The 27,733-nt window shown below is 46.5% G+C and overlaps 2 protein-coding genes across 6 annotated transcripts; both read right to left on the reverse strand.

Moving 5' to 3' along the window:
* Positions 1 to 8,164: 8,164 nt before the first annotated feature.
* On the reverse strand, positions 8,165 to 9,457 carry LOC135398699 (uncharacterized protein K02A2.6-like). Its single transcript, XM_064630084.1, has one exon. The coding sequence runs from the start codon at positions 9,455 to 9,457 to the stop codon at positions 8,165 to 8,167; it is 1,293 nt and encodes a 430-aa protein (XP_064486154.1).
* A 3,761-nt stretch (positions 9,458 to 13,218) lies between these two features.
* On the reverse strand, positions 13,219 to 27,433 carry LOC135398232 (uncharacterized). 5 transcript variants are annotated; one of them, XM_064629653.1, is made up of 7 exons: positions 27,269 to 27,433; positions 25,334 to 25,419; positions 19,786 to 19,875; positions 18,209 to 18,293; positions 16,080 to 16,126; positions 15,830 to 15,925; positions 13,219 to 13,369 (listed from the first exon to the last, which is right to left on the reverse strand). In XM_064629653.1, the coding sequence occupies exons 1-7, from the start codon at positions 27,321 to 27,323 to the stop codon at positions 13,307 to 13,309; spliced, it is 522 nt and encodes a 173-aa protein (XP_064485723.1). In that variant the 5' UTR covers positions 27,324 to 27,433; the 3' UTR covers positions 13,219 to 13,306. The 5 variants fall into 5 exon arrangements, with proteins under 5 accessions (XP_064485723.1, XP_064485721.1, XP_064485724.1 ...); XM_064629651.1 differs by having other exon boundaries at positions 18,200 to 18,293; XM_064629654.1 differs by lacking the exon at positions 18,209 to 18,293 and adding an exon at positions 19,548 to 19,587.
* Positions 27,434 to 27,733: the final 300 nt, after the last annotated feature.

Genomic DNA, 27,733 nt, shown 5'->3' on the forward strand with positions numbered 1-27,733 from the left:
TTTGATTAGAATTTGAATATAATGTCAAAAGCAAAATGTGGCAACTGACAACTTTGCGAAATCCTGCCATCCACTAACCACTACATGAGGTCTTGGAAGGGTATTCTCTCCGAGAAGGATTAAATACCACGCGCACGTGGCTAATTACGGAGTTACGGAGGCTAATTAGAGTATTCCGACGGCGTTGCGATAGATCTCACCCAGACGTATCACGAAATCAGGCAGTAATTGGACGCAGCTGTGTGGTTTATGTCTGCTGTTATTATGGCAGCGATAAATACCATAGCCTGTTTTTCAGATGTAATGTCATAGGGCAGTGTATAGAGCTCAACGTCTAGGGAAGCCGTCATTGTCCCAGCCTGCGACATCAACTTATGAGTAGATGCTGAAGTGGTATCAACTTCCACTGGACGACTATCGCGTGGATCATCTTCAATGGACTCTCGTCCAGTCGAAACTGCTTAGCCCAGTCTTTTACCGTTGTGTACGACGGAGAGGCTTCCCTGTACACGTTGTCCAGTCGCGCTTTAATTTCTTTAGGCGAAAGTCCCTCTTTTGTCAAGAATTTTTTCACAGCGCGGTACTCGATTTTTTCCATTTTAACTGAAGAGTGCACCCTGGCTGCTTGAAATGCCGCTCTCCAACCGACAAAAGCATGGAGAGGGTTGAGGGTGGATAGTTAGCCCTCCAACAGATGGCGCCACGCGTCCTTAATCGCATTTTCAAATTCGCGCGCATTTTCTACCTCGGGCCGGAAACTTATGGAACCACCCTCGCCGCACTACTCCTGGGTACGGGAGTGGCCCTCGCACCAGTACACATATTAGTGCAGATGAATACGGTTCCGAGTGTATATCCGTCTTTTTTGGTGTTGAGTGCATTTTCAAGTTAGGAACCGAGCCAACACCAGACAACATTGCACGACGACGACGTGTGCCCACAAAAGCAGCTATTCCAGCAACATTATACGGCTCATTATGTCCAGTTTTGAAGCTCACAAAAGCGTAAGAAAAAGAAGAACTGCGAAGCGACAGCTGTAAAGTAATAGAGCTGGGCCTGCAGTAGTGGTGCACGCTCAGGCAGGCAAAAGCTGCAAAAAAGGTTGCGAGAGTCGCCCACTCTAAGTTACACATGCAGCCAGTAGTGGCGTCAATAGCGGTTGGTAAAGGCGCACATGGGATCATTACCGCCGAAAGCCTAATTATGGCCAATAATCCTTTATCCCCAAGCGTCTGATTACGGCCAAAATCTCAATACGGCCAAAGGTAGTCTCATTTCGGCCGAAGATGTCTCATCACTGCCACAAGTCAAAATGTCTATTGTAACCTGCATCGATATGCAATGTTGCAGGTATGGATGTGCATTCAGCTTGGTGTAAGCCGTGCAGTGTGTCCTTTATGGTCCTTACTAAATATATACATATATAGTAAGACAAACAGCATGTTATCATACCACAGCACAATGCACCATATATGTGTAATGTGTTCACATACAAGGTGCTGTTGACGTTGCTGTGAAGTATGTCATTACGTGGAGTTTAGAGCTGGATGAATGTCGGCTGAGGAGACGTTTTTTTAGAGTCATTCAACAATCACTGGCCAAGAAAGAACAGCTATCTCAATCGACGTCAATTTATTTCCATTCGCCTTGCAATGGTACAATTCTTGGTTCTGGAATAAGCAAACCTGCAAGAAGAAAATGGTCACCCTGAATAGGCTAACAGTGGTTTCCAAACTCTGGGTCGTGACCCCGAGAGAGGTCAAGACACGCTTTGAGGGGGTCGCGAAGCGGCCCACAAATTAAAAAACAACTGCCACGCCATGCCCGCTATTCCGCGTTACCAGGAAGCCCGTGGTAGCTGAGGCGGAGGTTTCTCATAAACGCGCTTGCATGCGGGGTACGCGACGCTTTCATCACATCGTTGTTTTGCGTCACACAGCCTCGCTTTCATGGTTGCTGTCACGTGTGCACGAGAGCCAAAATCTGTGACGTGAGGTTCACCCACTTCCACTATAGACCACAGCATTTGCGTCTATCGCAGCATAAACGGACGCCCCGCTAGCCAGAAAGCAGACTGAGCTTTTTTTCCCGCGGTTGTATGATTTATTTGCGGATAGATTAATAAGACTACACACAAAAGCTCCCCGTGCGGGATTGTCGCTTTCAGCCTCGGATAAGTTGACAGAACACAACTGTTGCTCACTATGCTGCATGGTAGTCGACGTCGAGAATTGTAGGGTGCCTTGGTCAGGATAAATGCGCAGCAAGCCGATCCTGGTGCTCCATCAGCACATTATCTTCGGCAGCAGAGTTCTCATCGTCTGTTATCCTCCGAGGTGCTCCTTTTGGGAACGTTGATTTGTACTATTGTCTGCTTGCTTTTCGTCAGTTGTCGTGCGTGACTTCTACACACCTTGTCTAGAATAATGCTACCTCATTCTCTGTGCGCACGTAGATAAACTAAATAAATTTCTTAGGCAAATTGAGGCTTTGTATGTATTTGTCCCTTCTATGTGGTTCCAGCCTCAGAACATCAGTTCTTTCATGTTCACCATAATTGCCTCGGTGTCTACGCTGAATTCCGAGAAATTGTTGTCGTCTGCTATTACGGCCGATTTTGCTGTCCCCTGGCTGCCCCAGGAGGAGGTGGTGGTGGTGGTGAAGATGAAAACTGCTGCTTCGTGGCTGCCCCAACGCTGGCTGTCCCCAGAGCCATATATTAAAAGGAAGTCTGGCTATTAATGGGTCATGCCCATACCTGCGGCAAACAAATTTCTGTTCTTTTGCCAGCTTTTATCTTCAAATGTTTTGGAGTAGCCGGCTTCTGTCTTTTGTAGGAGCCATCATCTCCATATTCTTTTCGTTTTATTCCAACTCCACCTCCAATCTCCGTGGCCGAACAGCAGTCTGAGCTATTCCACGTGCCGCCATCTATGGGAGCTCCCGAAAACTGGCGCGCCCGGATCACGACCTACTAGATTATAACGACCATGTCGTGGGCACCCCTTCCCAGCGCCGCATTTTTGGAAGCTAGCGGTGGCGCTTCTCATGGTTCTAGTTATTGCTTCCTCAACTTCTACAATAGTTTGTACTTCAGCTTACTTTAGTATTTCTGTACAAGCGGTAGACGTTCCACAGATGTTTCATTCTTAGGTTGGTTATCATCATCATTATACGCGTTTTCATAGGAGCTATCGCTGTCGTCTGCTACGGTAGTCGTACATGGGCTTCTGCGCGTTCAGAATTCAAATTTCCATCGTCCAATTGTGGCGTGCCGATGAGCAGCGCCCCTGGCGGATCGTGCGGACGGGCTCCTCATAGGGGTTGCTGATTGTGACGTGGTCGTTATAATCTAGTAGGTCGTGGCCTGGATGAACCTATGATGAAACATGGAAGCCACTGCAAAGGTTAGCCAGCTGTAGGACCCGAACCCTTGTCTTCTGGATGACTGGACCAGGACCGTGTTGTATATATATTGGTCCTTTCTATGTGTTCTAGCTTCAGATCATCAATTGTCTCATGTTCAACGGATGAAACGATCCCGAGGTTAATCCCTGATTGGTCACTTGCGCGCGTCGTCCCCACCTCTGCCTCTGCCTCAATTATCTGTTTGCCTCAGACTTGGAGGGGAGCGTCGCGTTTCTATTGTCCGACGACGCTCTGGCTGCCGCTCGCCAAACGGCGCGTCAGGACGCTAGAGAAACGCCTCATGCGGTTGTTCCCACCTCTGTGATGCCGACAACAGCGAGCTATTTCAGAAGCGCCACCAGACTACATGGCTGTGACAAACTGGATTGAGAACGTGATGGTGGAGGTGGTCAATGGGCGATAGTACTCGCTAGATGACCGTTCAGGGGTGACGATGGGGGGATGGGGGATGACGCAGGCAGGGCTAGAAGCGGCGCGAGCGGGCCCAAGCAAGACTACCTGGAGGACCATACCTGTGCCTGCGGAGATACATTTCACTGACGTTTTTAGGTAACAGGAAGAGCCTAGCGGAAAGAGGGAATGAGTGTGTTTGTCTGGAAGGCCTTTCTGATTGGAGAAGGGGAAAAGGATTGTGCTCGGACAGTTGCACTGAACAGGAAGCAACGGGCTTTTCTACAGAGCTACGAGAGGAACGCCCATTTGTCTAGAAAAGCGTGGTGCACTTTTCTCTATCGTCTCTTGTAGCACTTTTGTCATGACTATACGTTTTGTTCAGTCGCCATCTCTTTTCTCAGTACAAGCAGGTTTGAAGTGAAAGTGACATGCTTTCACGAAAAGTGACATTCTGAAATGCAGTACCATTTGGTATTCTTTCACGCTTTTAGGACGATTCGACACCAGTCTAAAATAATTCTGAAAGCCCCGATACTTTGAATGTTTTCGCTTTCTGCAGACGTCAGACTCTCAAGGGATGTGGCACAAATTAAATTGTAAAACAAATGCACATCCGGTTTCCGTTCTTCACCGTTGGTCCGTGCTCTACGTAAAAGCACAAACCGAACCTTGTCGATTGAAAACGTATTTATTGCCTTTGAGAAAAGAATTGCAGCTTGCGCGATTTCCATATCTTATGTCATCATCGTCTGCTATCAGGCGCATCTGCCGTCCCAACACCGGCCGCTTCGTGCAGTCGATGGAATCTGAAATATGTGGAAGCAATGCTATATATTGCTTACAATCCCAGAATCGTGGCTAAGGATATACAGGAAGATCGAAATCACTTGTACCCTATACATATAGACACCATTAGTTACTCACACCAAACTTCCTGCCCGTCGCTTAAGATTGTTCGATAACAAGGATTTAGCAACTTTCTTTTTCTGATAATGAGTGAGGCGTTTCATCACGAGGGGCGACACCATAACTAATTGCTAGCGGTAATTTGGTGAAGCTGTAACGATGGGATTCACAGGGAGGACAGAACTCCTATACAGGGCCTATAGTATACGGTAGGCAGTGCTTTTTGGGCATAGCACTGGTGATTTGATCGTTGACACAGCAATTTTGTCACAGTGAAAGGGCGAGATGGTTGATATAACGATACTAAGAGTATTCCTGAGAGCTTTTGTAGCTTGAGCAATGTCGGCTGATGCGTTGCACTGTGATGGCGGCATTTTGAAGTCGCATGCGGGGAATGAACGCAACAACCCGGTAAGATACCGGGTGTTTCACTTAAGAGTGACCTCTAATTATTAAAAAAAAAGTACTTGAGATAAAAATTAGAAACCTTCTGCGTCATACTTGTTGAGGTTTTTGCCGCCTAAACAGGTGGCTTCCATCAGTGTACCTTATTGATCTGTTTAATTAGCTTATAATTGAACCCAAAAAATTCCAGAGGAAAGGTAACGTTTTTTTTTTTGCGCTAATTAGAAAGTCCATGGCCACAAGAACCCATTTCAGTCACAATTACAGGGTCTTTCACGGTCTTTCCACAAAAATTTGACACACGGAGACGTGTAGAAAGTGCCCGAAAAATCGCCGCAAGGCGCGCTCGTTCAAGTTGCCCCGCCTAACTTAGGCAGCCCTATAATGAGTATGGGGAGGAGGAAAGGACATCACAGGAAACAGCGCAGAACATCCAATGTCGGTGATTAGCGGTAACTGATGGTCACGAGCAGATAAACTTGCTAAGACAAAATGCGTGATTTGGCCGGTCCCCGCCCTCTATTTTTTCCCCGTTTTCCTCATGTTGTTTCCATGCGCAGTGGAGTGTCTTCACAGCTACAGGTACACAGACACCAGCTACAGGTACAATGCTGACACCGTGAAACAGGTTTCTGCCAGTGCCTCTGCCTCAGCCGTGTATCCGCCTATATGAGCAACCCGTTGTAGTACATACTCGATGAGGATGGGAAAAACGGGCACGAAAGAAGGGAAGTGTTATGGCAGTGAACAAGAGGTGTCGGGGGTGTGATAGCTCCATCTAAGAAATTTTAGTCGTCGCACGGAACTACTCACTAAAAAAAGGGTGGGGTGTTGTATCGGCCCGAGGGAAAAACACACGTCTGGGTTTGCCGGCGAACAAGAACGAAGTCTCCTTTATTTCGAGGTCACGCACATAAGTACACAACAAGAAAACACGCCCCCTCACTGATAACGATTGTATCTCATTACGGCCGAAGTCTCATTACGGCCGATGTCTCAATACGGCCGAAAGTCTCAATACGGCCGATAATCCTTTAATCCCCAAGTGTCTCATTACGGCCAAAGTCTCAATACGGCCGAAGGCAGTCTCATTACGGCCGAAGATGTCTCATAACGGCCAAATGTGAAAATGTGTGGGAGAAGATAATGGTCATAGGTCATGTGACTCCTGGAGCTCCCAGTGGGCTCCCTTGTGGAGTACTTTTCAGAACACACACACACACAGTTTGCTCACAGAACCAACGAGTAGGATGTTGCTTGAATACTGAGAGAAAATGGCGTAACACATACAAATATCGTGTGACACATATGACAATAAAAACATTTTTCACGAGGGATGCATGAAACACTGTCGCAATATTGTGTGCATGAACCATTGTGTGTGACACAAGCCGTGGGGGCACACCGCCTCGGCCACATTTTGGGAAGCATAAAACACAGTATATACAGAGCTACTATGGTGGATGCTTCTTTTTTCTTTTTGGCCGTTATGAGACATCTTCGGCCGTAATGATACTACCTTCGGCCGTATTGAGACTTTGGCCGTAACGAGACACTTGGGGATTAAAGGATTTTCGGCCGTAATGAGACTTTCGGCCGTAATGAGACTTCGGCCGTAATGAGACTTCGGCCGTAATGAGATGTTACCCTGATAACACTTTTTGCCGGGGCCCTATCTGATCTGCTGTCAGATACAACATTCTCCCACACACACATCCGAAGCAATCAACAAAATACAAATACATGTCAAGAACAGTACAAGCAATTTACCCTGGTTCTCCAAACTTTTCATAAGTAAGCCTGTCTGGTGGTCTCGTTACTCTTGTACTTCTCCTAAGTCCTTCGTTAGGAGTACCATCATTAGAAACATCACCAGACGCTGGTGAATCACCAGATGCATCAAAATACTCATTATCAGACTCGCCAGAATCAGATGACGATTCCGGTGAAAGGCTCCTGAGAGAACCGTTGTCCTGCGGTCTTACAGCGTCGTTCACCTTCAACTTCAGGTGGTCAGAATGAACAAAACGAACTTTTCCGCAAACGCGCACTAAAAATGTTGTGTGGCTAATTTTCTTGATTACTTTTCCTGGTGACCAGCAAGTCTCTTCTCCCCGCACATTCTTTACCCAGACTTCATTTCCGACTTCAAATGTTCTTGGCCTGGACCGTCGCTTACAGAGGCGGAGAGTTTTCATTTTCCCAGGGGGGGCAAGGACGCACCGCGAAATCAGTACTCTGGCGGGGGTGGGGGGGGGGATATGTTTATTAAGAAAAAAAGAAGAAAGGTAAGCCAGATGGATGTCGGCGTGTTATTAAAAAAAAAAGTGAAAGGGGAAGACAAAAAAGGAAAAGAAAAAAGAAAGCAAAAGAAAACAAAAAGAAGGAAAGAAAAGAAAAATGAAGAACACAAAACTAATCACACACCCTTGCGGGATCTTATGATGTATGCAGAACTGGTATAGAAATAAGAGGAAGGAAGAACAGAAAAAAAAAAGAAAAACAGAGAACGTAAACAGTGAACATGTGCACAACTGAAGGCGTTACGCCTTTGAAAACTGAGTGCAAAAGAAACAAAATGCATTGAATCCTCGGTGTTTGACCCGAAATGCGCGCAATATTATGAATATGGTCAATGAAATGGACCAGCAGGAGTTGAACCAGCTCCCAACGGATATGCGTTCCGAAGATTCTACCGTTGCACCTCACTGGCAGCTGCAGGTACCTCTTCGACTGCTTTCGTTTCATTGATCTGATTGCTTTGGGCGAAATTCAGGCAATGTGTTGTGTCATCCTCTGTGTTTCTTCGCCTCACCTTCTACTGTGATAATGAGTATGGTGGGCGGATACATATTTTACAAATTGCAAGATGCATTTTTGGGGTTGGTGCCTCTTCGCTCTTTTGACCCGGGCGCTCCGAGCCCCAAAGGTTGGTGTCAGTCTCTTAGCGGGATTTCCCGGGGGAGGCGGCGCCCCCCCTAGTTCATGTTCCGGGGGGGCAAGGGCCCCCGCGCCCCCCCGCAGTCGGCGCCTATGGTCGCTTATCAGCGTAAGCCTTCATTTTGTTCTGCTTCTCGCGACGTCTGTGCGAAAAGCTGGGCTTCAGTAACGTAAGGCGCGTCCTTGGCACCCGACCTAAGAATAGTTCTGCTGGTGTCTTCTCTGTCGTAGTATGGGGCGTTGTCCGATACTCGAACAAGAAGCTTGAGAGTTTTAGTTGAAGGCCCCTTTTCTTGTTCCTGGATTTTTCCTCAACTACTTGCTTTAAAAGTGCTTTCTTCAAGCTCTGAACTGCCCGCTCCGCAAGTCCGTTTGATGGCGCATGGTATGGTGGGGTCGTCGTATGTACGATGCCATTTTCCAGCATGAAGTTGCGGAAGTCTTCCGATACAAATTGAGGACCGTTGTCCGTCACAGCTTCCTCTGGAAGGCCAAACTGTGCAAATATGATCTGCAACTGCTCGATGGTCTTCTCGGCTGTCGTAGAGGGCATTATAACTGCCTCTATCCATTTTGAGTAGTCGTCCACAAGGAGTAGAAAGTTCGTACCATATTTCTGAGCGAAATCTAAATGTACTCGTTGGAACACTCGTGTGGAAGAAGGCCACGGCTGCAGTGGAGGAAGAGGTGCACTGTTTTGAACACATTGGCAGACATCGCAGCCTCGAACAATTCTCTCGACGTCTGCGTCAAGTCCCGGCCACCAGACAATTTGGCGGCTCAGCATTTTCATCCTGACTATCCCCGGATGTCCTTCATGTAGAAGTCCCAGGATGACTTCCCTCAGATTTTTAGGTACAACCACTCTTGCTCCCCACACCAGGCAGTTCTCGTCAATGGAAAGAGAATCTCTTCTCTGAAAGTACGGTTGTAGACCTGGGTCGGTCACTTTACTCGGCCATCCACTCTTGACCCGTTCAATTACCCTTGGAAGCACAGGATCCTGTTTAGTTTCTTCTTGAACTGTCCAGTTGGTAATAGGGATCCTTTCTAACGGTGAAAAGTACTTCAGTGTGTCCTCATCTTCAGCTGTTGCTTGTACTGGAAGCCTTGATAGCGCGTCTGCATCTCCTATGTGGCTGCCTTTCTGGTAAACGATGTCGTAGTCATATTCTGTGAGTAGTAGGCGCCATCGTTCAATCCGGGATGCAGCAACACCAGTGGTTTTGTGGCCCAACTTAAAGAGGGACGTCAAAGGATAGTGGTCTGTAACCAGTGAGAACCTTCTACCAAAAAGGTATTTGTGAAACTTCTTTGTGGCAAATACAATAGCGAGCGCCTCTTTTTCTATTTGTGAATAGTTTTGTTCAGCGGTTGTTAGCATCCTTGAAGCAAACTCCACTGGTTGAAAAACACCCTTAGTCACTTCCTGTGACAATACAGCGCCTAGACCGTACTGGGATGCATCACAAGTTAACCGGACAGGCTTACTTGAACAGTATATTGCTAACACCTGCGCGCTACACAACAAGTTTTTTACAGTCTGGAAGCTTCTGACACAGTCCTTGCTCCAAACCCAAACGCTGCCTTTTTCTAGAAGGCTGTACAATGGTTTCAGAATCGTAGCTAAGTCCGGAAGAAACCGCGCATACATGTTAACCATGCCCAAAAAACTTCGAAGTTCAGAAATGTTTGAGGGAGCGGGGGCTTCTTTAATGGCCCTGACTTTGTCTGGACAAGGGCTTAAGCCATCCTTACTCAGTACGAAGCCAAGATATTTGACTTCCTTAACGAAGAACTTGCTTTTTTCCACATTTAGTTTTACACAATGCTTAGCAAGTCGTCTCAACACCTTTTTTACATTTTCAAAACATTCATCATGGTCTACGCCTCCAATTAATAAATCATCAATATAACAGGCAACCTTAGGTAAACCCTGCAGTATCTTATCCATGGTAGCCTGAAAGATGGCAGGGGCACTCGACACACCATACGGCAAGCATGTAAACTCGAACAAACCCATGTGAGTATTCACAGTAAGAACCTTTCTAGCGCATGCATCTAACTTAAGCTGCAAGTATGCAGAACGCAAATCCAGAACTGTGAAAACAGAACACCCAGCAAAAGTTGCGAACAGTTCATCCGTGCGAGGAAGTGGGTATTGTTCAGTACGCAGACTAGGATTGACAGAAACACTATAGTCGCCACAGATTCTAATTTTGCCCCCGACCTTCGGTACAACAACAAGAGGAGTAGCCCAGTCACTTGTCTTAACAGGTGTCAAGATACCCTGTTCAACCATGTGCATCAACTCTTTTTTCACGGCGTCACGGAAAGCAAAGGGAACGTTGCGGTGTTTACAAAAGACCGGCTGAACGTTATCTTTAAACACAAGGCTCGCGCTGAACCCATCGATAAAGCTCTTATCCCTGTCAAACACTCTAGGAAACATTTCTTTTAAGGACTGAAGGGTCTTCCCTTGTGACGAGTGATAAAAAATAGCTTTCCAGTCCAACTTCAATTGCTGTAACCAGTTCCTGCCTAGTAAGGCTGGTAGATCAATCCTCGTATTCTTAACAATAATCAAGGGCAATACTTCCTTGCCTACTTCATTTTCTACACATACATCAACAACCCCTACAATAGGGACTTGATCACCAGTGAATGTATGCAAGACGACGTCACAATATTTCATCGAACCCGACGGCCGTAGTATGCGGTACATTCTTTCGGGCATCAGCGTTACCGCGGAACCTGTGTCAATTTCAAATTCCACGTCATGACCTTCTACTTTCAACCTGGACTTTACAGGTGGCACGCCAGACACTGTGTTACACCGTACCACACTAACCCTTTTACCTGGCGGTCTCGATTTTGCGCGTGTTGATCTCGTAAAACACTGGCTCTTAATGTGTCCCTTTTTACCACATTTAAAACACTTAGCATTTAAGAACGTGCACTTTGAGGGCACATGAGAGAAAGAACCACAACGAGAACAACGTCCTACCGGCTGTATCCGCCGTGCAACGTCCTCATCAATGCTGCGCAGACGGTGCACATCCTCAGTTCCGGAGTCGCTCTGATGCTGAAGCACTTTGCATTGCTGCATCGCCAGTTCTTTGGCAAAAGCAACCTTTAGCACGTCGTCAAACTTAGAACTTCCGTCGAGTTCAAGCAGGGAACGCTGAATCTCTTGTGTGTTGTGGTAAAAAAAAACATCAGAGTTTCCCTCACTAACCTTCATCGAGAAGCGCTCTCGAACGCGGTAAACTCTGAGATAAGTATTGGACGTCATTAGTGTGTCACAAGGTCAAATTTCACGATGCTTCCCCAGAAACGTATACGAAGAGGGGGGTGTTCTGTCGGTTTCTGCATTTTGTTTATGTGATGCTTCCCCAACTGAGAGCCTTATCGCAAAAACATAAAATATATAACAAAAATGGTGTGTTATATGGATGGCTGCACTGTAATGCATAAGTTTACAAACTCGAAAGTCGCCGTACGAGAGAGAGAAGGTGATGTCTCGCATCATTTGTCCACTAAAATTTGGCCGGCAAGAGGGAGTGTCTATTTACAGTGATGGAGTTGCATGAAAAATGCAGGAAGAAAGAGGGAGTAAACGACTGACAGGAACAGTGGAAATGGAGTAAATGTGGGAAGTTACTCCCCTGTCACTCCTTTCTTTTTTTTTTTAGAGCCAGGGCATGTATCAACATAATCCTCCACATACGGTGCTTTCCTCCGATAGATCTCGTCTCGTTGATCTTTTAGTTTGGTCATCTCATTACTGTCGTCTCGACTCACTGTCCTGACCGGTCTTCTTCCTTCTGGAAGTGTATGCCAGCAAGCAGGAGCATCCCTACATCGTGCCATGTAGTAAATCACTGTGATGACCACACCGTTCTTGTGGCTTAGCAGCACACGGCTCTATTTAAAAGTTCCCCACGAGACTTCTTTTGACTATTCCTTACAATACGTCCCCAGAAGACGAGAACATTACTGAGCTTCTCTTGAAGCCCAATACTACAACAGATTATTTGCCCTTACGAGACAGTCACTGCCATCCTGTGCTCTGGGATTTGAGTATTGACTCTTGCCTGTCTTGCAGTAGTAGTTGCATCCGTAAGGGACTCCATTCTTGTCCTGCGCGAATGTGAAATAATATGATCCTTAGTGTAGCATTTACAGCATTGTATTATAACATTTAACAATAATAATAGCAATAATAATAATGTGTTGTTGGTGTCCAAGAACGGTCATGACGACCCTAATGTTGGCGCACTTAAATACAATACGCTGCACGACAAGCAGACACAATATACATATAAATACAATAATACGATATGCGAATATAGATAATATGCACTACTACAAGACACGATCTATGGAATAAAAAATACTGTAATGAAAAAAAGTACATGACTCGAATTCAAAACAAGAAAAGAACACACGCACATCTGAGAAACCTATACAATCCCATGGCAACAAAACGGAAATTATCAAAACAAAAAATCAAAATCAAAAATCAAGTTCCAAAAAACAAGAAAAGATATTTTGCCTAAATGATGTACATGATGATAAAAAAATATCAAGAGATGAAGAAAACTAGTTAAACAAAATTTAGCACCGTGTAAGAGGATCATTAGGACAACAGTGCATGGTTGACATAGAACGTTGGGGGGCTCCGCGGAGCAGCACGTGGGAGACAAAAATTTAGGCGACCTAACAGAAAAGGAGAATCAAATATGGAGCCGCACATTTATAAACAAACATATGCGCACAACGTACATCGGGGAAACTACGAATGAGTTCGTGCTAGTCAACTTGCGATATTCTTCACCTTGCAAATCAGTTGAATACTCACTTTCATGTAGTCGTATCCTCTCGGGCACTCTGGTGGTTTGTTCTTGTCTGGAAAAAGTTGACAGACGCACAACTCGTTAAGGCGGACACGTGGCACGCGATGTGCAGCGCGACCTTTTCGTTAGGGGAACCGCGAAGAGGTTCCTAAAATGTCTGTAAGCATCCTTTATGCATCTCCTGCAGTAATACATTCACCATGAGGAGGCGAGCGTACTAATGACATATAATAAACATATAGAGCACATGCGTGCTCTAAGTGAAAGCAGAAACAGAACCTTGTCGATTGATAAAATATTTATTCCCCTTGAAAAAAGAATTGCCAACTTGTGCGATTTCCATCTCATCTTCTGTCATCATCGTCTGCATTCTGTCATGCACGCCGACGAATGCACTCGCCGTTCCAACATATGCCATTTGCTGCAGTCGATGGAATCTGAAATATATGGAAGCAATGCGACATCGATCCCAGATATTACTTACAATTCCAGAATCCTAGGCAAGGATATATAAGAAGATGGGAATCACTTGTACCCTAGATGTAGACAACTTAATTCCACCAAACTTCCTCCCAAGGATTGCCTGCCTGTCTTTTCCGATCGTTCGGTAACAAGGAACAGCAACTTTCTTTTGATGATAATAGAGAGTCTTAGTACATCGTACGCTACCGCCTTTGCGTACGTAAGGGATAGCGTTGATGGTTATGCGCACGCCCATTACAGAAGGAGCGCTTTATGCAGCGCGCAGAACCACCAACGCTATCTGTTACGTACTCTGTCGCCCTTACGTACAGTGTACTAAAACTCACTAATGAGGGGGCCATCACCAGGGACGACACCATAACTCATTGCTAGCGGTAATTTTGTGATGGGATTCACAGGGAAGATGGAACTCCTATACAGTGTCCAGCACGGTAAGCAGAGCTTTTGGGGAATAGCGCTGGCGATTTGATCGTTGACTCAGCAATTTTGTCACGGTGAAAGGGCGAGATGGTTGATATAGAGACACTAAGAGTAGTCCTGAAAGGCTTGTAGTTTGAGCAATGTAGGTTGATGCGTTCCACAGTGATGGCGGCGGCATCTTGGGAGCCGTATGTGGTGAATGAACGCAACAATAAGGTATATTTCGCAGCAACCGGAAAGCGCGCCTTGAGATCAGCTCATCCAAGCATAGATGTTGAAGGCGAGGAAATAAGGGCTTGAAGGATGTATTTCAGTCAGTATAAACACTGCGTAGTTTGAGGTGTATTCGATGACGGTTCTTGCTCAAGCACACATACGCCTCCTTCTCCACGTAACGGCCTTCTACTCCCCGAACTCGAAGTATGGTGAACTATAACGACTGGTGTACTGATCGGCAGCTGTCTGGTGTAGCCGCCGATGTGCCTGGGATGCCGCACAGTGAATTGTTGTAATAGTTCAACCGGAATCCGCGTGATGTGCGGCGAGCGCGTAATGGCGAAGCTCACGTGCTTGGCTTAAAGAGAGGGACCACGAGCTCCCCATGCATTGAATAGGCCAGGTAAATATGCCATCCTTCTAGTTCACCATACTCCTCAGACGCTTTCAGACATATGTCGGCACAGTTCCCCTAGAAGTCGGCCCAGGACGCACATTCCCCCAGGGCGTTGCCCACCTCTGTGAGGCCGACAACGGCGAGCTCCCTCATCACCATCTGCGCCACACTGAAAGTGTGCGTATGGATTGGCCCACAGAAGCAGGTCTACTAGACTTGTTTCTGTGGGCCAGGTGGCGAGAGTGAGCAGCAACGTCAGTGCCCCAAAAATATGCAACGCGCGGTAGTTTAGCAGACGACGTGGCAATTTCAAATACATGGTCTGAAGTTGTTCGCACTTGGCAAGATGCAACCGCTTTTACTGTGGATTTCCTACGGGTTTTTGTAGCTCTCCTTTGACGCATACCACTGGAAACATCACGCAAGACCCGCTGATGAAACTGTGGCCAGGGAGTTCATGGCAGAATGTGCGAAAAACTAAGAAAAAATAAAACTTATCTAAATGTGTGCGCGCAACACAACAGTGAGCCTCATCTCGCTCTTACTGTGCGTGCACGATACAGTTACCTCTTCACACGTGTCTCGCGTGGGCCGCGAAAAAGCTTCACTCAGTAACCTTCATTGAGAAGCGCCCTCGAACACGGTAAACTCTGGGATAAGTATTCGACGTAATTAGTGTGTCAGAAGGTCACATTTCACGATGCGCTCTCACGTAACGGTGAGAACGTAACGGTGAGAACTTCACCAACTGAGAGTCTTAGTGCAAAAGCATAGCATATTTAACAAAAATGATGCAATATATGGATGGCTGCACTGTAGTGAATAAGTTTAGAACTCGAAACTCGCCGTACGAGAAGGAAGGTGATGGTCTCACATCCACTAAAATTTGGCCGGCAAGAGGGAGTACCTAATTGCAGTGATGGAGTTACATGGCAAATGCAGGAAGAAAGAGGGAGTAAACGAATGACAGGAGGAGTGGAAATGGAGTAAATGTGGGAAGTTACTGCCCTGTCACTCCTTTTTTCTAAGAGTGCATATATGAGAACACTCCTCTCAATACGGTGCTTTCCTCCCGGAGATCTCGTTTCGTCGATCTTTTATTTTGGTCATCTCATTACCGACGTCTGCCGACCCACTGTCCTAACCGGTCTTCTTCCTTCTGGAAGTGTAGGCCAGCAAGCAAGAGCATCCCTACATCGTGCCATGTAGTAAATCACTGTGATGACCACACCGTTCTTGTGGCTTAGCAGAACACGGCTCTATTTAAAATCCCGCCATGAGGCTTCTTTCGACTATTGCTTACACTACGTCCCCAGACGACAAGAACATGCCTGAACCTCTCTTGAAGCCCCATACTATACAACAGATTATTTGCCCTTACGAGACAGTCACTGCCATCAACTTCCCTGGGATACGGGTGTTTACTCCGGCCTCTCTTGCAGTAGTACTGGCATCCGTAACGAATTCCCTGCGAGTTCTGCGCGAATGTGAAAGAATATGATTCTTAGTGTAGCATTTACAGTATTGTATTGTAGCATTTACGCGCACGACGTGCAGCGGCAAAATTACGAATGAGTTCGTGCTAGTCAACCTGTGATATTCTTCAGCTTGAAAATCAGTTCAATACTCACTTTAATGTAGTCGTGTCCTTTCGGGCAGTCTAGCGGTGGACTGCGGTCTGGAAATAGTCGACGGACGTAAGGTAAAGGCTTATTGGCTTACACGCCCAACTCGTTAAGATGGACACGTGGCAGGTTATGTATGACGCGACCTCTTCATTGGGGGGACCTCGAAGAGGACCCTAAAATGTCTGCAAGCATTATTTGCACATCTCTCGCTAATACACTCACCATGAAGAGTATGAACGGAACATTATATTTAAAATAACGGAGATATTAACTAAAAATAAAAACAAAAATAAAAACCCTCGACCACAAGAGGCTACTGCTGCGACCAGCAGGCGCGGCGTAGAAAGTGAACGTGGCACTGCCGAAACGTCTGAGATGCCCGTACAGGAACAGTGAATGTCCGTACTGAGATGTCCATACAGGAGAGTGAATTTAGATGAAAGTGTCCAACGTGCGCTGAGCTGCTACACAAGGCACTTTCAAGAAACGTATTGATCGACACTATAAGTGAAATATCTCATATGAAATGAAGAGTCTCAATGAAAACATGAAGGCCTGAAGCTGACATATCTAATGACAACCATAATTTCAAGTACTCCTAATTGGAACGCTCTTTTTGGCATGTGTGATTACGTTTTTTTGTACGATAATAAACAATGGCCCGTCATTGTGTACGTACAAAAAAGCATGCACTCATTGACTTAGACATGTGCTCGTGAGAGGCATTGTCATCAGTGAGCGCATCCCTCACGCCCCCTCTACCATGTGCTGGACAAGCACGATATACCGTTGCTAGAAAAGTCTTAGTCGCAAATAAATAAATAGATAAACTTGCAGAGAAAACATGTAAACGAGGCTCCGAGGCAGAAGCGCGCCGCGTTCCTGAGTGCCCTACGTCGTCTGCTCGTTCGCGATGCGTGGCGCCCCCCGAGGCTCCAAAACGAAACTCCGCCGTCACAGGAATCTCGGCGCTGGCGGCAGGCCAGAGCCGTATATTAAAAGGAAGTCTGGCCATTAATGGGTCATGCCTATACCTGAAGCTCCACCCACTTTTTCAGCTTTCCGACCAATCAAGTCTTGAAATATGGGGCGCTATCAATCAGCCTATCCTCACTATTTGCCCCTTATCCAACACGGGCAGCGCCATTTTGGGTGGCAAGTGGATTGGGTGGGATTGAAATGGATACCTCTCGCAATCTGCAAGAGTAGTGGATTGGTAGCGCAAATTTGATGAACGCCACCTAGGGAGCGTAAGGCACGTCGGGAATTGTCGTCTGCTTCCGTCGTTGTACCGCTGGCGGCAGAACCACCTGCTGGGACACATTCTGTTGTCGGTATGATTTTCAAACAAATCTACATGAATAGTTGGAATATAAGAGGCAGGAATGTTTATATCCATGAAATCCATCAATTAAATATAAGATTGCACAGCACAATGCCCTTTTGGTTACGATTTCGCTGTGATCGCCGTGTTCACTAGGCCTAACATCGGCGACAAAACGTATTCTTTTCGGTTAGACATCGATGGATGAGCGTACGTTGAAACTGATTTCCAAGAAACGTATATGAAAATGTACATTTGCAGCGTAAAATCAGAATAGTCCGTTAAATTTTTTTGTCGCGAAATCTCCGCTTCACTACTGTTTGTTTTCGTCGCCATTTTGGGTGGCAGTAAGGTGTCATGGCGACCCCCTTGGTAAAAAGCAACCCAATCAGAGGAGCGAAACTGTGATTGACAGGTCCAGCCTCTTTTTGTGACTCCTCCCAATGGCCAGACTCCCTTTTAATATACGGCTCTGGCCGGAGCGAAGCGACGCGCGCAGTTGTCCGTGGTTCGGTTATATAGGTTGATTTTGCTCCGTCTAGCCAAGAAGGCGGCCCTCACCGTTTGTCTCATCCTACCTCGCATCATCGTTGTATAGTGGCTGAGTGCTTTGCGATTAGTGAGCATGCTTGTTTTAGTGCACAGTACGCTATCGTCCTTGCGTACCTCAGGGATAGCGTACGATGGACTGGAACTCACGATTATTTCGTATTGCTCAACGACCGGATCATCTTGCGAATTATTTCTACACTAATAGCGGGTTATAATTCACAAGATCGAGTTGCAAATGTAAGCTTACAGTGCTTACAGTGTGGTGGACGCATGCTTTCGTATTCTTCCGGTGTGTAACACCGCCCCCTGAAGCACCTGCCTTTCGATGCGCTGTCAAAGTTCTGCAGAAATTAGGATTAGCGGTACCATCAATAGTGTATTGCACAATGTCATTACAGCATACAGCGTTATACGCTTCGGCCGTATTGTGCATGAAACATTTACATACATCGTAATGCTACCGAGGTTCTGATTTGACGATTGTGGGGATGTGTTTACTACCACGAAACCAACTCGATTCGTCTGGAGGTTTCTTTGAATTTGACCAGATAAGCAAATGTAGAGTACTTTGTGCTGGATTTCTTGCTCCCGGTTTGCAGTGCGGGTGGTCAATAAAGTATCTCTGGTACAATAACTATTGTCCATCGATCATGAGGCTGAAATACCACTCTTCCCCGCTTAAAAAAAAAAAATCCACAAATCGAGCGGAGGAAATCCTTCGCACTTCCCTGTAGTACTACAGGTATTTCCTTACATGTGTTGGTGTTTCCTTGAAGCCATGGTTCCTCAGTTTAAGGAGCGCTCCTTTCCTCCACGGGGCCGAGTGTCGTGCCGAGGATCGTCAAGAATCCTCTTTTTTTAAATTTAAACTTTATTTTACATTGTAGCAAGTACAATGTGGGAGGCCCAGTGCAAAAAAACTGCAAGAAGCAGCTTGACAAGGCTCTGGGTTCCCACTTTGACCGTGAAAGTTGTCAACGATAAACACACACAAGGCAATGTTCACTATGTCACATATCAAATTCATTCTATCAACACTAATGACCAACTCAAGTGGAACAGTAGTAACATAATCAGACACACTTAGACAAGTAACATTTGACGAATCTGTTCGTTGGAGGTTTTTGCATAGATTTGGAATTTATTTAAAATTACAGGCGCTTGAGAGGATAGTATTTGATTACCATAGTTGGTTCTTGAGAACGGAATTTTCCACGTGTCTTTGTGACGTGTGTTAGCACTGGAGGAGGGGGCTGTAAGCTTTAATAAGTTAAGAAAAGTGCTATTATGAGTTTTCACAGCATTTTTATACATTGTAAGTAGTCGATAATGGTATAACTTCGGAGCAGGTATGATATCAAACTTGGTGAAGAAACTGTCTACAGGGTCTAGAGACGATAATCGAGCTATACTTTCAAGGCTCTTTTTCTGTAACCTTAATATAGAGTGTAAATTACCATGTGTCGTTGTCCCCCAAATTACGGTGCAGTAATTTAAGTACGAATGAATTAAAGCATTATAGACCATTAACTTTATCTTAATAGGTAATATGTAGCGATTTCTGCAGAGGACCCCTACAGATTTAGATATTTTACGTTTTATGTGCTCAACTTGATCGTCCCAGGTGATGTTGCTCTGAAAATAAACATCGAGTAACTTTTGACTATTAACAAATTCTATGTTATCACCACTACAGAAAAGGATCTACATATCGTTCTTTGTCAAGTCGCAAGGATGATGTCCCACATACTATCTCATCACACGGAGTGCCATAGTTATTCTCCCCACGCGCCCTTTGAAGAAAACTGTATTATACTGAGCTTCTATACTTACCAAGCAAGGTTCTCTGTCCTTCTCTTTTTTATAGCAAATTGCATTATTAGGCCCGCAGTAGTAGATGCAGCTAAGTTTGGAACCATGATACTGCAAAGTGACTAACATAAGTCCCTATGTATGGAAACGTACACTGTCACGTAGCACATGTGGAAAATGTCTGTCGAGACATCTTGTGTACAACTATGCAGAACTAGCAAGACTGCTGTGTTTACCGGCCTATGCAATGTATGGGGTGAGCGTGGTCCCTCTTTTAAAGCCAACCACGTGAGCTTCTCAAGTATGCGCTTGCCGCGCACCACGCGGATTCGCGTTGAACTATTACAATTCAACATGTAGCATGTGTGATCATGCTATTAATAAAATATTTTTGACATGTGTGTGAAACTTTCCAGTTCGCTCACCACCGGGATAACGCCCGTACCTTCGACTCGCGCAAGGGACGCAAACAGCAAGGGTTAGTTCGAGCAAACAAGAACAGGCTTATTACTTTTCGACTGTAAGTTCCAGACTGTTTCAATGAAACAGGAAAAGAGCCAGACGATACTGCCTCGTCAAAGCATGCCCCATTTCGGTACCCGCCCCCTAATCCCCTACCGGCAAACAAAAGCGCCATTTAAAGACGATCTTGGCGCTGTCTTGTCTTGGCGACGATGTCTTGGCGCTGTCACCAACCTCACAAATTCCACACGTGCAATTTGTTGGTTTTCGTACTGATTATTTTCATTCGTTCGGACACAGTCTGCGTTTAAACCACTAGTTCACCACAATAGAAGTAAGCGGTTCTTCACAGCGCGTGATTAGCCCACGTGCGCCTATAGTACCCCCGTACCTACCACTATTGACGTCGCTATGCGCTGCATGTGGAACTTTGTGTCGGTGATACCCGTAACATTTTACAGCTTTTGCCCGCGTGGAACACTTTTGTTACGCAGAGTTTGGTTACCGCGATTTATTTTTCATGTTTTTTCCTTTCTTTTTTTTTTTTGCAACGCATACTCGCGTCGTCGTGCACCACGGAAAGTTCGTACAGGAAGTAGGGAACGCGATACGTGCATTATGACGCAGCGGAGCACCCTTATAGGCTGGGAAGGGAGAACGCTGGAAAGGTTACGGGTCGCTTTTTCTGCTTCAGACGCGGGACCAGGGTTACGCCCCATTTCGTCCAAACGTTTAGTTCGTCCAAGTGCTCACAACGTCCAAATATTTAATTCGTCCGAAAAAAATCGGACGTACTGAACACTTGGACGAAATGAACAGGCGAGGAGAAACTTGCCCAGCGCGTCCAATACCCGTACCGTCCAATAGCCCGTTTCGTCCAAATGGGGGAATTCCCAAAGGCTCTGCTCCTTTCGGCAGACGACTGCCTAAGGCTCTGCTCCTTTCGGCAGGCGACTGCCTGGCTGCAGTCATGAAAGCACAGGCCATTTTGACACTGGGTGAATGGCAGGTGACTGTATTCATGAAAGCAAATGGATTATCGATCAAACGGGGAATCACAGAAAACACAAACCCGTTCACAGGACCGCTGACCTACAGTGACCGTCCAGTTAACGATGTGTTGTTTTCTATAACTGTGTTCTCAAGAAATTCAAGAGCCACTGAAATTCAAGAGCCAACCACCACATGATGTTTTCGAAGTTCCTCGTCGAATTTCAGTCAACCATACACCATGTAAGTGCAACCAGGTAAGCAACAAATTCGAATAATGAGGGAACAACATCATTATAATTAATAGAATATAGCATATATACTTCCTCGCTTGCTCTCGTTGTATTCATGCTTCTTACCGCCATTTGCAGGCACGCATTCGGCAGCTGCTGAACGGGCCTTCGCCAAACAGTAGACGACGCAATTTCGCCGAGAACAACGCGGCGATACAAGAGGCTCGCTCTTCCTTCCCATGGGCGTACGGAAGATACAGCTCGGGTCAAATGATGTTGGGAAACAAAGCACCCTTCAGCGACCTAACAGAGCAGTTTGCTCACGTGATCAATGCATACCTGCAGCGCATGTTCCACTGGCTCCATGTTCCATGCTAACTAATAAGTTAGGTGTTCAATTGAAAAAAAAAAAAACAAAAAAAAAACGAATAAACGGAGCAGGCTGAGCGTTTCTTCTCGTTTTACTCGGTGTATAACATCTTTCAATGGGAATGTTTAACTCTTACCTTCAACATCAGTTGTTGGAATGAAAAAAAGAAAAATAGATAAACAGAGCAGGCTGCGCATTACTTGGTGTATGGCATAGCATCTTTCGGTGTGAATGTTTAAATCCTACCTTCAATCGAAAAACGAAGCAATTGTTCACTCGCCATTCGGAGATCCCTCTCCCTTTTCGGACGAAACAAGCGTTTGGACGGTACGGTTATTTGGACGGGTTGGGCAAGTTTCCCCCTTTGGTTCAGTTCGTCCAATGCCCACTACAACCAATTTTTTTCGGACGTACTGAGTACTTGGACGAAATAAACATTTGGACGAATCGGGGTGCTACCGGGACCAGCGGCGCCAGATACAACCGAAAACGAAAACAAGAAGAAAACAATCACAGGGCGGTTACGGTTGTGTAACGCGAATTTCAGTACTGCGTTTTAGTACATCGTACGCTACCGCCTTTGCGTACGTAAAGGATAGCGTTGGTGGTTCTGCGCACGCGCAATACGTAAACAGAGCCTTGCGCACTGCGCAGAACCACCACGCTATCCCTTACGTACGCAAGGGCGGCAGCGTACGATATACTAAAACTCAGCACCGATGGCATCGTGCCGTTACTTTAACCGTCCAATTCCAATCGAAAAAATGCTCGGCAAGTCAACGGCAGCGCTTTGAGATCATTCTTGAACCACAAGCACACCGAGCAACTGTACCGAAATGGGTTCTCCCTGAATTGCCTAGTGAAGCCCTTCGTGTCTCCTTCGACTTTCGTTTGCATGCCTCTGACGCGTCCTTGCCTCCACTTCGGCTGCACGCACTGCAGGGTCTTCGCGTCTATGTTGCTTTACTTCGCGGCGGCACGCTCGTTGGGATCCTGACGTCGTGCTCTGCTGCTTGCGGCATCGGCTACACGACGAGCTGAACCTTCGCGAGCTCCGCTCTTCCCTTCGCGTTCTCGTGCCCGCCGCAAAGATTGTGCGTCAGGAGGACCCGTATCTCCATGGCGCCTGAAGCAGAATGGCAGAGTCACAAGGGTACTATAAGGGTGCGTTTTGTTTGTTTTTTTACTCAAGCGCCACGCTAAAGGCTCATTCACACATGCGTTTCAAAAAGCGTCGCCGCCTCAGCGTTCGCGGCGCCGCCGAGAGGGGCCTGTCACACATAGCCGAGCCGCCATCCTGAAAACGCGCTTCGTTCTTGTTGCTACATCAGGATCGTACCGACACTTCCAGCTCTCTTCCTCAAAATTTACATTGTGAAGCATGTTCTCCATTTTATAATTATCGTGAAGCATTTCTGCTGGAATCATCAATCGTTGGAACGACAAACGCGACACAATAGCAGAGAAAGAACGGCAGAAGAAGCGAGACACATGTTTACCTACCGACGACCAACACACAGTTACACATAGGTCGTATTTATTTTCGTCGATTCCGTGGTTTGCGGAAATTCCCAGCTCATCGTTGACAGCTCAGACACCAAGGAATTTACTCAGGCGGTAGCACCAAACACGTACACACGCACAAATGACAAAAGATCCCAGCGCGGTATCGGGAGGCCCGCCATTGCCCGCCGGCGCCAAAAGGAATCCACCTCACCCCTCCGAGCGCTCCGATTGGCTGGATGAAAAGCGTTCGCGTTTCTGCCCTCCGAAGCTGCAGCACGGAGCAGTTCTCGAAAAGCGGCTGGAAACGCTCCGCGGCTCGCGTTTCGCGGCGCCGCGAACGCGAAACGCATTCAAAAAACGCATGTGTGAATCAAGCTTAATATTGTCATCGTCGTCGTGAATAATACAGTGTTCGCTTTTCCTTCTGGGGACGACGCCGAGATCGCGGGTTCAAACCCGGTCGAGTACGGTAGCAATGGGGGAAGGTAAACATTGAATCCAGCACCGTGTGTCGGAGATTTAGAGCGCACGTGAAAAGAACCCTAGGTGGTCGAAATTTTTCGCTGTCCTACCCCGCGGCACGTGCAGCACAACTGTGTCGCCACACAACTGTGGGTGGGCTCACGTCACATGGAAATCTACTCCGAATTATTTCTTAGATTACTCGTTAAATTGCCCAGTCTTGCGCTTTCTTCTTTCCTCGTTCCAATACGCTCGTTCCGCCGCTGGAAGTCGAGCCTTGGGTTCTTCGCCTTCCTGCGTTTCGCGCCTTCCTTGCAGCAATCTGTTCTGCACTAAGAACCAATTCCTCGACGGAGCCATCTTGCGAAAGACCTGGCATCTTGTGCTTTCCACTCCCGCGACCTGCATCACCACACCTCACGTGATACGCAACGTCGCATCGCTCCACGTGCGCAGCGCGTTTCTTCTGTGAGTCTGCGCCGCGATATCTGGGACACACGGCGCACGCAGGCTATCCGATGCTTAACACCTCATGTAGGGTAAGGTGGGGCAAGATGGGACACGGGGCAGAAACGCGTTGCTACGTGCACTTGGAATATCACTCATAGGTGGCTCTGCATGCTGTCCGCTTTATTGCACGTGAGTATTCGTGTACGCGATGAAGTGGAAAAAGTGGGTTACTTCTGACGGAAATGTTAAGACTCGCCAAAAAGGCGTAATTTTCTGTAGTCCATTTTCTTGCCATCTGTGCAGCAGCGTTTCGCAGGCTTATTTATTCAATGTAAGTGAGCATTCAGTTTCTTTATTCATGCATCTAAATACATGCAAAATATGGACACTCCTGGTTTTCCGGTAGTGAACAGAAAAATTAATTCATCCGATAATATGCATGGGCCAAGACGCTACAATTTAATGTAATGTAGAAACGGATAAGTTCAACTATTAGGTGTCTTTATGCTTTTTCCTCAGATACCTCTCTTTTTTTCTTTTTTTTGCATACTGCCTACGATTTTCCAACAAATTAAACTTGTTTCCTAGGATATTTCTAGCAAAGCAGAAGCGCGCGCAAAAGCGAGCGACCAGCAATATATCAGACTGGAGGTGTCTTGTTTGCAAAGGACGGTGGAGCAAAACAGCATCGGGTTCTGTGTGGTTTCGTTACCATGGCGTGTCTCATCTTGCCCCACGTGATGTCTCGTCTTGCCCCGAGGGTTCGGGTAAGGTGAGACAATCTACATTTTTGAATTTCTTGTGAATGAGTCGAAATTCCTCTTTTGAATTTCCTTACGCCGGCTACGTCCGTTCTGCATTTACAGGCCAGAAGTTCTAGCTCCCTGAGAATATGCCTATCGCTAGTTCATTTTTCTGTTGTTTTTTTTTAACAGGAAAAATAAAAATTTCATATTCATTTGCAAATTTCTGTCTCATCTTGCCCCACCTTACCTTGCAGCTATAGCTATAAAAGAAGGCGCGCGCTTCACTACTGGGTGGATGTCGTCACAGGCTGGCAGCCGAGGGAATGAGTTTTTCTAGTGGTTCTACTTACCTCGATACGACTGTATTTTGTGCAGGAACCAAAGATGCTCCATCCAGCGGGGTCGCAATGTGGAGTTCCATAGACCGGAGTCGTTACTGTGGTTAACAAAAACACACTGATTGCAGTCTTCAATGTCACGTGGCCTTTCAAAGGCTTTCAGAGGCCGCTGCCTCCCGTATTATCATTACCATTATCACGCCTTTAGTCATCACTTTTTTTTTCTTCTCCTGATAATGATCTCTTGGTCACGCTGTAATATCTTGACGGCAGAAATGTCGATGAGAACCAATGGAAGACTGAATAGGGGCCCATTAGGGGGTACCCGTGTCGATTGGGGGAGCGGGGTTCCGAGGGAAAGAGAAGGAGTGGAGCTCTACCGATTGCGTAATAAGAAGAGGGAACGGGGACTGTCGTTGCAAAGCGCACCCTTAACTCAAGGGACTCAGCTCCGTCACAATGGACCTCTGTATACAAGATACGTGCACGTATGAGGTATTATCTATTACTGACGGAAAACAATAACTATAATAATAATTATTATTATTATAATAAATGAGAAGAGCGCATCGCAGGAAGAAGACGTCGTGACGCATGCTATTCCCCTCACGTGACCAGTGACATACAGCGGCACAGATCAAACATGTACAAGCGGCGCGTGAGCTGCGAAGAAAAAACAAAAGACAAGGCACGTCACGAGGGCATCATGTCGGGCTGCATTCTCCTACCATTTTTTTGTAAATTCAGTCGCACAGCTATAACGCACCGCAAAGCGAAAATATATTGCGCGGTGACTCCTGGTGGACAGCTTGACAGGCGAGGCAGGATTTCGAACGATGTTAAATGCCACCTCATTGCCCCTTTAATGTCTCTGTATGCCCTCACCAAAAGGCCATCCTCTCTGGCCGCATATCGTCTTCTAAGATCTTGGCGACGCAATGAAGACGCTGTCATCGTTTGATCCATGTGCGACTTGTAGCCGCGCACGGAGACGTCGGTAATAATCATAGCGCACTCGCGCTCGTTTCGGCAGGCAGTGTTACGTCATAGACATATGTAGCGTCACCTATCGATACAGACGGTAACTGTCTCTACTTACCGCTTCACCACGTATAAGACGCACAAGATAAGGATGTCGTCTGCTTCGGCCAATCGCTGCAGACGATTTAAAAATACGGGCTTTCTGTGGCCATCAGTGGCTTCCCGTACGGCTGATGGTGGCTTGTCTCCGTAGCTACGGCCGCCCACGGCACAGTCGTGATTGGCGGACCTTTAATGACTACGTCACGCCGCTTAAGCAATATTCTATTATAAGCAATCAGGTTTTGCTTACTCTACGTGGCGTTTAGAATGCGCGTTCACACAAACTATTACCGTAGCCTTCGTCGGCTGGTTAGGTAGGTGGGTTTCCACGCCGAGACAGGGAGGGTGACATGGGTTCGAATCCCCGCTCCGGCTGCGCTGTCTGGGATTTTCTCTGGATTCTCCGGCACACTTTCCAGACGAATGTCGACTGGGTTTCCCCTGAAGTCTGCCCCGGACGTGTACTAACCCCTGTCCCCCAGTCCTTCCTGCTGTCCTCTCTCCATCTGTCCACGTCTGTTCGCCGCTCATAGCCACAGTTGCTTCGGGGCGCTAACACGGAATATAAAAGAAAAAAAAAGAAACAAAAGGGTTCGTCGGCGGCTAAAGAGTTTACCACTCGAACCCTCGTCTTCGCTTCCAAATACCAGCGTTACCATCGTCGGTCAAAAAGAAAAAAAAAAAGAGTCCTTTCCGAAACTCTGCCATAGACCAGACTAGTCCTCAGAAGGGACGTTCATAATTAAGTCAAGAGCACGTGTGATAAAATGGATTTACTGCACTTCCTGGTCTTTGTTCTTTGTAGGTATAGATCTACAATCGTCGGAGATGGGGTTGTGCAACATTCATCGTGCCTTTACTTACCGAACTGTAACGATGCCACGAAAACCAGGACGAACGCGACCAGAACAGAAGCCATGTCTCTTTCGGACTGCGGTGAGCGCAGTTTAGAGAAGCGTGATATATATTTTGATTAGAATTTGAATATAACGTCAAAAGCAAGATGTAGCAACTGACAACTTTGCGAAATCCTGCCATCCACTAACCACTACATGAGGTCTTGGAAGGGTATTCTCTCCGAGAAGGATTAGATACCACGCGCACGTGGCTAATTACGGAGTTACGGAGGCTAATTAGAGTATTCCGACGGCGTTGCGATAGATCTCACCCAGACGTATCACGAAATAAGGCAGTATCTGGACGCAGCTGTGTGGTTTATGTCTGCTGTTATTACGGCAGCGATAAATACCATAGCCTGTTTTTCAGATGTAATGTCATAGGGCAGTGTATAGAGCTCAACGTCTAGGGAAACCGTCATTGTCCCAGCCC

This window comes from Ornithodoros turicata, chromosome 6 (genome assembly GCF_037126465.1).
Source record: "Ornithodoros turicata isolate Travis chromosome 6, ASM3712646v1, whole genome shotgun sequence".
Lineage (NCBI taxonomy): Eukaryota > Metazoa > Arthropoda > Arachnida > Ixodida > Argasidae > Ornithodoros > Ornithodoros turicata.

Excerpts from the sequence above, each read along its gene's own strand:
- LOC135398699 (XM_064630084.1), bottom strand. The coding sequence starts at position 9,457 with ATGCTAACAACCGCTGAACAAAACTATTCACAAATAGAAAAAGAGGCG.
- LOC135398232 (XM_064629651.1), bottom strand. The coding sequence starts at position 27,323 with ATGGCTTCTGTTCTGGTCGCGTTCGTCCTGGTTTTCGTGGCATCGTTA. Across the intron at positions 19,876-25,333 it reads CAAAATACAGTCGTATCGAG|TATCATGGTTCCAAACTTAG; the intron begins GTAAGTAGAACC and ends GTCACTTTGCAG. Across the intron at positions 18,294-19,785 it reads AGGACAGAGAACCTTGCTTG|AACTTTGACAGCGCATCGAA; the intron begins GTAAGTATAGAA and ends TAATTTCTGCAG.